The sequence below is a fragment of the Rhopilema esculentum genome, chromosome 5 (assembly GCF_057945365.1).
Source record: "Rhopilema esculentum isolate cy_ngs chromosome 5, ASM5794536v1, whole genome shotgun sequence".
Taxonomy (NCBI): Eukaryota; Metazoa; Cnidaria; class Scyphozoa; order Rhizostomeae; family Rhizostomatidae; genus Rhopilema; species Rhopilema esculentum.
In genome coordinates, this window is record NC_142819.1 from 4,437,789 (window position 1) to 4,449,330 (window position 11,542).

General features: G+C 35.6%; 1 protein-coding gene across 2 annotated transcripts; it reads left to right on the plus strand.

The window, feature by feature from the left end:
- Window positions 1–56: 56 nt before the first annotated feature.
- Window positions 57–9,934, plus strand: LOC135690131 (elongator complex protein 6). 2 transcript variants are annotated; one of them, XM_065207607.2, is made up of 8 exons: window positions 57–983; window positions 1,542–1,620; window positions 2,166–2,236; window positions 2,687–2,805; window positions 3,757–3,919; window positions 4,389–4,538; window positions 5,342–5,469; window positions 9,517–9,934. In XM_065207607.2, the coding sequence occupies exons 1-7, from the start codon at window positions 930–932 to the stop codon at window positions 5,465–5,467; spliced, it is 762 nt and encodes a 253-aa protein (XP_065063679.1). In that variant the 5' UTR covers window positions 57–929; the 3' UTR covers window positions 5,468–5,469; window positions 9,517–9,934. The 2 variants fall into 2 exon arrangements, with proteins under 2 accessions (XP_065063679.1, XP_065063678.1); XM_065207606.2 differs by having other exon boundaries at window positions 5,342–9,934.
- The last annotated feature ends 1,608 nt before the right edge of the window (window positions 9,935–11,542 follow it).

Below are 11,542 nucleotides of genomic sequence, written 5' to 3' on the forward strand. Positions count from 1 at the left end.
CATGTGGAGTATTTGCGCCCGCGATTCCGTGCCGCCATGACCAGCGTCATGCATTTTTCCCCTATGCTCTTTCCCCCAAAAAGGTAGATAAGTGGGTGTGGCCATCGAACTTTATGATCGAGTGACCGCCATGTTACCGGACCATTCTATAATTCTGTTGGTTATGTTTGGAACAATAGAAGGCCAGGGTATGCGGGTTTGCTGAATGAAAGAAGCCAATGCATTGCAGTTGTTCCTTTAGTTTTAAATGATTTTTGTTCATTCAACTTTGTCTCTTCCCGTTTTAATTTGATTACAGCAACCAATTTTTGTTAGCGTTCTTCACGCTTACAAGCGATTTTTTCCGTGTCAAACACTGGAGAAAATGTTGAAAATTATGTCCGCTTTCTAAAGCCCAATCTCCAGTGAGAAAAAGTCTTGCGAAATTTCGCTGCGAAATACTTCACGCGACAAATTCCTTTGAATGCTTTTGTTGACCTCACGACATTTGAATGTAAAGTTTGGAAGCGTGACAAAGGAATACGGAATATGATTGGCTGTTGAAGGATTTCGCAAGCGAAAAGCGAAAAAAGTTAAACTCATTAATGCGCATGCCTAAGACGTATTTCGCGCGAACTTTTTCGCATTTCGCAGTATTTTTTCTCACTGGAGATTGGGCTTAACAGCACATAGAAAAATTAATCCCGCCCAATTTGGTTTATAAAATCAGCGTATTCAATTCACTTCATTGATCCCTTTCCCGTCTCACTTGATAATCCCGCCTCTGTAATAATCCCGCATTTAATCAATAAACCCGCAGCGGGAATACAGGAGAAAATAGATAGTCCTTTGTTTCACAGCCTCGTTCAGTTTACACGGTTATGAGGTAGAGGACATATGGCCTAGTAAAGATGGTTGAAGAAAAATCAACGTGATTCGATTCTAGCAAAATGTATCCTGGTTTCACATCATTGCTCAATATTTGTGTAGAAGGTCTTCAAAAGGTAGGTTTCTTGTCCTTGTTTTTAAAAGTGCTAATGCCTCTACTTCAGCCAGTTTATCAGGATCGACACAATCTCGACAATAAAACTTGCATTTGGTTTGATGTCAATCATATCATGTGCATTTTCTAATCTTCATTTTCATATTTGATTCTTATTTGATATTCTTAGATATCCCTGGGCTCTAACATAGTTTGGTCCACTCATGTGCTCAATTTGAGGTGCACAATTATTAAGACCAAAGTGCACACTTATCTTATACCCGAGTACGCAGTTATACCAAAGTGCACCACTTGCACACTTGAAATTTTGCTCAGGTTGCTGTTTCAAATTCAAGTGTGACGTTGATGAAGAAAAATCAGTAGCTAGAGCAAGTACACAAACCTGAAATGAGTTCAAAGCCAAATGTTTTAATTCTAGTTAAAACTGCTAACACCACATAGCAAGTTGTTCTCATGCACTGTCAATATTCACTAAAAATGCTAGTTATTTCTTCTTAGGGGTAATGTAGAACAATGCAACATAAAAGCTGGTTAGTATGGTATGTCGCTTTCATTTTAGGGAACATTTATTCTTATTGAGGACAACCAGACTGATGGAAGCTTTATCATACATCATTTTTTGTCATTATTTTTAAAAAGTAAGTTTCTTCAAATGATCAATAGCATTTGCATTTTTATTATATTGATAATGTAATGTGAAGCATTCAAAAACTAAATTAATTTATTAGATTTATCTTTTAATTAGATTATAATAGTCATATTTAATATACATATTAAGAATAGTTTGTCATACAACATGATCTCCTTTCCCTTAGAACCAGGCTGCTTTGTTGTGATGGCCATTTATGGTTTGAGTGTAATTTTGAAGATGGGCATAATTGTAAAAATAAACATTGGATTTTTAACCAACAATTTTATCATTGAGCATTGGATTATGAACATCATCCAGAATATATCCTCCTCATTTTCTTAAGTATCACCCTCAACTTAGCTTCACAGAACTGGGAAAGCTTAGCAGGATCTGGATAAAACAATTTAAGCTGTTTTTGTTTTTAAGCCCTCTTTGATAGTAAACTGCACCAAATTGTGCCAAAATATTATTACAAGAAGCACCTTGCATTCAAATAAAATGTTAAATGACTAATTTATATTAATAATTAAACCCAATTAATATTGTGTCTAGGCAATGCCAATATCTGCTTGGTGGGTTTTGCTCAAACATTGGTTCATTACTCAACAATTGCAAAGAAACTGGTAATGCTATTCAATTTAAACTGGTTTTTTAATTAGTTTATCTATTTGTCAAATGCATTTCTCACTTATTATTCTCTTTACAGTTGTTAATACTTTGCATTGCTAATATTCCCCATTTGCATTCAAATTTAAAAAATAGATGGACATTGCAAGTTACTTATAATGAATTTTACTAAATAGATGACACCATATATGGAACAAAAAATATGCACTTTAGAATATGCAACTAACAACTGCACCTTTTATACATCAAATCAAGGAACAAAAACTCTACCACACATGGAGTGAAGTGTATACCACACATGAAGCAATATCTTTCCTGTAGCTAATGTATGCCCCTGTAGCAAAATAAATTTTTGATTGTTATTATTTTCTTTAAATAGGTGATTACTCAGTATTGTTATGTTTGCAAATTCCTAAACATGACATATGAATTAATTCTCATTTTAGGGCATTAATCTAAATAATTTCAAAGAAAAAGGTCAGCTGAAGTTTATTGATGGCATGAGTTTATTTACTGAATGCTTAGACAAAACTGCAGAAAATTCCAATCCAATTGACCTGAGGCAGTAAGTATCAAAGCTTTTACTTTTGATGAAAGTTTTTATCTTTGTCCATATATATTTTCCCATGCAACACAGAAGTTGATTAAGCTAATCAACTTCAGATAACAATGACCTGATGATCGCATTAAGCTTGAAACTCAGAGTAGCAACTTATATCCATCCTATTCTTTATCCAAATAGCATGTACAGCTCTGCCTATACGGCATTGGGTACTTCATGACAGACCAGTAAACAGTAATTTTCAAAACACTGTAGATGTAATTATATATTGATTATCTAAACATGAGTAGAAAAAATTGAAACAGTCTATATTCTAGGAGTTGCAGAGTATTATCCAAAAAGTGACTTGCATTTTATAGGATAAATTCACTCTTTACTTGAGTCACATGCTTTGATAGTGCAAACTTAATCATTGTCTCAGCCTTTCCTCTAATTGATGTCTAACCCATTACAAAATTGATATTAGGTTTTTTACTAATTCTATGCCAACCTGCTTCTGCAGTAAAACCAGAACAAGGATTTACATTTACAATCAAATGCAGATATTCTTGTGCAAGAAGCACATAAAGTTCCCCAGAAGCTATAAACATTTTACGGATAGAGGAAGCTAGATAAAAAATGTTTTTATTACTTGGATAACTTTCCTGAAAGGAGGTCTGATAAAGACTTATTTTCATGGTTCATGATATAAGATAAATTATTTAAGGTCAAACTTGGTTTTTAGCCTAAATTAACTAAGGAGGAGAAACAGGATTTGTTTAAAAATTAGGAGCAACAAACCAGTATGAAAAGCCAGTGTTGATTTGTTCTCTTGCGGACCTTCTAGAGGTCTCAGATAGACAGATGCTATAAGTTATCAAAGCAGTCTCTAGCTAAACGATCAGGTACTCCTGGTACTTGGCACTACATCTTTACTGTCATTTCCTCCTTCTATATTTGGAATTATTATTCTAGGTTTTATCTGAAGTTGAAATCAGAGGTGCTTTCGTGGCAAGACGATAGGCCAGTCCTGATGATTCTTGACAATATTAGTCTGCTTCTAAACTCTGGCATTGATGTGAACTCACTAGCCGATTTCATGCACTACTGTTATACGTTAACCCATTCCTGTAATCCTGTAAGTATTACACTAGATATTTAAAAAATATTTGCTCTAATCACAGTTGTAAACGTTTTTCATTACACAAGATGACTATGATGTTTAATTCTTTGGTTACAACCACAGGTCTTGGAGCAGGGAAGCGGAGTAGGCTATAGTGCACCCACTTAGGCTATAGTGCACCCAGAAAGTAAAGAAATCAAAGCAAAGCAGCCTTTGACGTAAAGCTCAGTAAAAGGCAAAGCGATTCCAGCTATTGTATTATTCCTGAAAAGGATTAGTGGTTTTGAAAGATGTTGATTATTATCACAGAAGGTGGGCTTTGGGTTAAGCATTTTATCAACTTGATACTCTGTGAAATCAAATAAACCTTTAAAGTGGTTGCTGCAATATGCTTATGTTCGTTAGTGAGGCAAAAACCGTTTTTGTTAGCCAATTTTCATCCTATTTCGAAACATTTGTATTGAGTTTCCTTTTTCTTTTTTAGAATGTCTGCTTGCTGTCTTTGGTTCATTGTGACACGGACATAGTTGACAACGATTCGGTTTATTTACGAAACCAGCTAAGCTATTATGCAAGCAATCGCATTTTGATTCATGGATTGGAAACTGGCTATTCGAAGGATGTCCACGGGCAGGTAGTTTGGTCCTTTTTTGTACATATATTTATATCCTACTGATTATCTCTAATGTTGTCAGTGAAGAGGAAATTGATGAACTCTGGTATGTGCTTTGGTATAACAAAACAAGAGCATCACATTCACAGTCAAAAGTTGCGTATGGTAATTTATCCGAATCGCAACAATATAATGACAAAATGAATTAAGTACCAAAATGAGATAGACTGTTGGAAACAAGACGTTTTAGTCGTATACTCCTTGCCAAGTGAACATATGCTCGATCATACATAACGGCGGATGTATACTCGGGCTGAGCAAATAGAAGACAAAGTTCGACATAGCTGAAAGAATGTGAAATGCGACGTAACAAAACCAGTATAGAGAAAAGGGATATACGAGAATAATGTAGAAAAGAACCTATTTTGGAAAAACTTGTTTGCACCTATAAGGACCACTATAATCTTGGTTTGTGCTGAATGCCTTATCGCCTCCTCAAGATAGTCAGTTTGCTTAATGTAGAGGCGATTTAGATTATAAGATAAGTTTTTTAATACAGAGCCAAAGTTCCCGCGTGATAGAAACACACACTGAAATATTCAAAAACCTATTGCGTTAGTTAGCCTTTTATTCGGGGGACCGAAGTAGCTTCTTTTTTGCAAGTGTCTTAGCATTGTTTGCCAATATTGTAGTTTCTTTGGTCGCTTCTACAGTAAAACATCTAATGATCTTTACTTAAATGTAGATCCAACAACCAATCTTATTAGCGTACCATGGTTAATTTTCGAATAAAGTTCTAAAATCATGCCTTGATTTTTTACTAGATTGAAGTCACGAAGAACTATTTTGAAGATGCTGATAGCTCTATGGAAACAAAGTTGATGCAGTACAAACTGACTGACAAAGGTGTCGATTTCTTCCCTGTTGGGACATCGGCTGCTGTATTGTAAATGTAAGTTAGCATCAGTGTTTCAAAATGTAGGGTAACATGTTTGATAGGGGGAGGAGGGGGTTGTGACTCACGACTCAGTTGCGTATCAGGGCTCATTCGGGCACATTTATTTGCTCGTCTCGAAATTTCTAAACATAATAAGCTTTGTTTAGGGGTGATAAAGTGACTGTAAATCCCAAGGAGGTTGCACTCGACTTCATAAAAACATCGACGGAGCATAACAACAAATCGTTAATAGGTTTGTCTGGTTTCTTTCACTTGTGGTTAAGATTCTTTCAACGGACAATCCTCTTTTTGTCTATGAAGAAATCGCTCAATTTTTCAAGCAAGGTCATAATGTTAAGTTGTATTTTGTGCAAGTCTTTGATAAAAGTAATGTAATGAATATGTCAAAGTGTTTGGAACAATTTAGCTTTCCACATTAACGACAATCAAGTAAATTATGTGTTTTATTTGTGCGAATTTGCAAAAGCGTGGGAAGGTGAAAGTTCATCTTGTTGAAATCTTTTTAAAAGTTGTAAACACGTTATGAAAGTTGATTATCACCTATTCAAGTCAATTTAAGGTTTTGGCAACAATATTTTTGCGTTGTTTTTGTTTGTCAATATCTTGCTTGAATATTAGGGACCAAAAATTTTGGGGCAAATGAATATTTTTTTTGTAATAATATATGGACAATCTATACTATTGTCATAAAACATTATTTGAGAAATTGCCACTAAACGTTGTATCTTAGTTTATCGATGGAAGTCACGATTAAATAGGGGTGTAATTTACCTTATGTTGCCTTTTGCAGATAAAGAAATGATCACAAATGCCATGAACCTTTTCAATTGCTTTCTTTTTATTGTATTTTGTCATTTCAGTTCGCTAAATGAATAGTGCGAGATGATTTTGTGGGGGATTCGCAAAGGGTAGCCTTCAATGTCATGATGACCCTGAAAGGACATATGTACTCTCTGCTAATCCCTATGTCCCGACCAAGTAAGATCATATATCTTCGCGTTCAATAGAGAGTGTACAATCTTCTCATCCTTTCGAAGATTCTCCACTTCAAAGCCAAAAGTTTTTTGAAAAGATAAAAAGAGTATATGTTTATCTACGTTGCCCCGTTGTTCTTAAACACGGTTATCAGGTCACAAGTTTAGCTGCTTCATAGTTTAGTAGCTTTGAAGAAAAATAATAAAGCGAAGGCTGTTCGTAACGAACTTCATGCAAACGTTGTTTAGCACCCCCAAAAGGCCACTTATCATAGAGAGATCCAGGTACCTCTTTATCAAATGTGTTTATTATCGACATTTCATATTTGCCTGGACAGCATGGCTCATTGATGTCTTCAACCTAGGTACCTGGTATCTAAGGAATTTTTTCAAGGGAGCCTTCATAGACCTTTCAATGCATCCCACCATAATCCGTTAAATGCCCCCACCCACTGTCTGCTTTCATGTCAACTATTTTGCAGTTGTTTTTAATGTAGCAATTGTGGCTGATTGTCGGTAGCTGCAGAGACAATTTCTAAAAGGGTACTCGTTATTTGTTTGTATTCTGCCTACCCACTTACCCTCCCCAGTCAGAACTCCACCTGAATAGTGACGTCGTGGACAATCAATGTTAGGAAGTTTAGCGATAGAGGCACTACAATGATATTTTAGGTCTTAATAAAGAAATTCATACACTTTGAAGTTCTTGACCATAACCTGTCTGTAAATTTCCTTTGCTTCCCCCCCCTCCCCTCCCCCAACCAGTGGTGTAACAGAGGCACTTGGGGCCTCTTTCAACGTCCTGCAATAAAGGGAGCAAGGGTTCAAAAACTCTATGTGGTATGCTAAACATTAAAGGAAAGATGTAAAAATGATAATGATAGGGAGCGGAGATATATGCTTCAGTTAAAGAAGTTGTAAAATGTTTGAAATGCCAGGTGAACCTGAGCAAAGTCTTAAAACATGGATTTGAGAATATCCCGGTGGCTTCTTTCGATCGGGGGCTCTTTGTCACTGATGAGAATATCTTTCTTAGATTAATAGGAACCACCTGCTTTTGAATAGCCTGGTATTTTCGTAAATACATTATGCAAATACATCATGCATCTGCAGCCACCTGTTGTTGATAAAGTAAAGCAGCAACCCGACAAGTCTCTTATTACAGACCCTCATACATATGAGTCCTAGTTGTATCGACACACTTCCTAGTTGTATTGAATCAGTAATCCCGCGCATCATCATTAGACATAAATTATCATAATTAATGGTGAATCATCATTTATCATAATCATCGTCATTTTGCTGGAGAGCATAAGTAGAGAACGACAAAAAGCTTCATTGTGTCTAACAATCTTTTTGGTTTTTCCAAGTTTGTTTACTTTTTAAATATCTATCGCCTAAAATATTTAAATGCCTCAAAGGCTATTAACATAATGTTTTGGAAGTTAATTTAGAACTTAGAACTTGAAAGGTCACATTGAAGAGGCTGTCTAGCTCAAAAGTTTGAGAAAGGAATAATCCTAATGCCTTTATAGTCAGCAATGGCGGAGGACACTAAGGGGGACGCCCCCTTCCGTGTCCTCGACAGGATTTATCTGGTATTTCGTCAAAATCAGATGAGAAAATATTGGGGGGGGGGGGGGGTGATAATATTTTAGGAAAGTATCCTTTGTGTTGGCAATAGAATTGGCATTCCTTGCTGGTAAATGCTTTCAAATAAAAATAAACTGAATAAAGGATATTTTCTCAGGGTTAAAAGGGCGTAGCCTATAACTTTGTCCTCCATCCATTGGTAAAACAAAATCGAAGGCTCTGTCACCATTAGTAAGAATAGATCTCCATGGTTTGCAAGGTTGAATTGAAACCTATTGGATCATTAGCCAACACATTTTCTACCCACGAATATTTTTTTCTCAGATTTCCACCAAATAGAACAAGGGTGCTTAAAAATCACACACTGTTTTGTGTCAGATTTAAATGCTTCAAGAGAAAGTAAAGGGAAAACTTGACAAACAAGTTTTGACTGATTGCAGAAATTGCTTTGGACCCATTACAAAAAAGTCTCATAACCTGCCTCTAGATAATCCCATTTGTCTTTGGCGTCTTTCTTTTACAATACTTAGTGTTTAACAGTGATGGCTTAAATTTCGGGGGGGGGGGGGGGGGCTTGATGGAGATGGGACAGCTAAAAAGAGCTTTAGCAAAATTGAGAAAAATGTTTCTAACTAGTGAATTATTTACAACTGACGATTTTATGTTCTTTTTTTAGATTCTTTTTCCAATCTCTCTTTTATGCTAACTCTTTCAATTCTGTTGTTAACAAATCTTGCAAGCTCTACCATGTGTGAAAGTTCCTTTACATCAGCTGAAATTGTGCGATACGTCTTATCCATTTTATCGAATTTATTGTTTAGGGATTTTTTTGTTTCGTTCATTTCTCTCTTTATTCTTAGTTGTGTCCCTGTTACTCGTTGTAACGATTTCTTTAAATTTTCGTATTCATCAAAATCCTTTTCCTGTGTTCTTGCAATTTGATCTTTATCAAGGTAGGTTGAGTCCACATGCTTTCCTGGTGAATTTCTTATCCCCGATTTCATTTTCAACAAATGATTGTTCCAACAACATTTAGCCATAGAGTTTTTTCCTTCGCATGTTCCTGTGACTTTTTCTCGCAGAAAATTTGTCTTTCTCTCCACCAAGTCCGCAGAAATCGTTTCCTTGCTTAATCCCACTTTACTGTTAACAGCAAATCGTTTTGTTTTCATCACTGAGTCAAGGCTGTCTATGGTGAACTCTTCAAGGAATTTTGGTCCTTCCATTCCGTTTGGAAACATTTTAAGATCAATAAACAGAGTTTCACAGTTGTAGACAAGAAACCCGATGCAAATAAACCAGCTGACGGATTGTTTCGTCTGTTTTATTGTAACTTTGTCAAACTTTGAAATAACTTTTTTGAATCCCGTCTTTTCTTATACATATTACAACATCTCACTTTTCCTTTCCTTTTATTTACAGTTCTGGCATTCAATATAATTACCAAGCAAATATAAAGAATCTTTATTTACAGGCCGTTAGTCAACATCGACGGATTTCCAGGATAACTGAAGTCTCGACCAGAATCTTTCTGAAAAAACAAACCGTTTTCTTCGCACTGGACAACAAACACGAAACGTCGATATTAACCTGGTATAGTAAATTCCTTGTGAGAGAGACGAGCTTCTACATTGATCTTTGGATGTTTGTGTCCGTGTTCTTTCGATAAAATGAATTCGAGGATCACGCTTGTGGAACTAAAACCTCGTGTTTTGTCCACTCTAGACAGCTTACTCATCGAAGATCCTCATGACACCGAGTATTCTCGTATTACTGCACGTAGAAAATAATCTTTTCAATTTTTTGAAAACCTCTTTGATCTTCTCGGTTGATAACTATTGTTTAGGTTCTTTTACGCTCTTCAATGAACGTGCTTTGTTCCGTGAGCTCTAGTTGCCTTGGTTATTGTTGGTTGTCGAATTCACATTCTGCGCCCTTGCAGTTTCGCAATTCAAAGCGCAGAAACCTTGACGTCATTAAGCTTCATTCAATGATAATGAACATAGAAATGGATAGCAAAAGGGGAAAACAATATGTTATACCGGCGGAAATCCAGGTTGTAATCGGGGGTGGTATTTGGGGATTGAAAGTCTGAATTTTCCGACAGAAACGCGAATTGGAGAGTGATGGGCCACTACTGCCTGTAACAACCACCTTAATTGCAAAGTTAGCCCGAAATCTTAAAATAAATTTGGAAGAAAATGTAGTTAATGTATCGAACCATAAGACATGAAAACATTTCTTCTTGCTTTTTTTAATATCCAGATAAAATATTACAATACAAACTACATTCTACTACGTATACTTGCTAATTGCTCTACGATACTACAGGTACGATACCATGGGGGGCAAAGAATAATGACAGCCCAATGGCTATTATATGTAACTAGACAAAAAACTACGAACGCTACGCGTACACATAATAAATGTTGCACAAAAAAAGAAATAAAATATATATAGAGAGAGGGAGAATTACAGGTACAAGATGATACATTTTAAAAACTGAAATAACAAATATGTGGATGAGGATAATATGTAGATAATTCAATGAAAATGATTATATTACATTTCAAAGCATTCCGTTCTTAAATATACACGCCAGTATATTCCTGTCAATATTAAGACAGTAAATAAAATTCAAGAATGAATTTTATTTACTTTAAATGGGAATTGTATGTCACTGTACAAAAGAATCTTTAAAAGGACAGGATTTGGAATGTTGGCAAACTCAAACGAGTGGGATTTCTTAAATTACAAAACAGATGCAAGTTTCTTTTTTGAGTTAATGTGCATTGAACTGTAAAACGAAACAGAAACATCTGAATAGAGAAAGGATCGATAGCAGTTCTCATTTGCCTGTATCACTGATTAACCACTAATGGAATCTTGCGTAACCATATATACCCACACATCGGTTTTTAGTCATTCATTCCTATTTCTCTAGCTCTATTTTTCATTTCAAAATATCCATTTTAATGTATTGAAAATAATTTTGGGAGCCACATTGCAGCTTTCTACGCAACTAATGCTACTGCGTAATTTCCAGAATTTACCACTCATCAAACGTTCAAGAATGAATTAAGATAAGCAATAAATTTGCTCTGGAAAATGTCGTGTAAGGATGCTCTGGAAATAGCAAAAAGGTATGAGCTATCAAATTGATTTTTGTATTTCCAACAGCACAGAAATGGTTTGACAAATTTTGAGCAGCCCATTTCCCAACGCCATGGTAGCATTAAAAGCGAGATATAATGTTCCGATATAATGTTAATTTAGCTTCGTTTGCTTGCGCTCATGAGGACCAAGAAATAAAGTTTTTTTGTGAAATACAGCCCATGTTGGGCAAATGTGTTAGCGTTATTAACATAATTTTACTAAAGGAATATTTTGCGTGCTTGCTTCTTGTATTCATTTTGCGTGTTTGATCTTTTGCATCCTGCCTTACGTTCTGCCCCGTTGTTCTGTTTTGTGTATTCATTTATCATGAGCTTAATTACTGT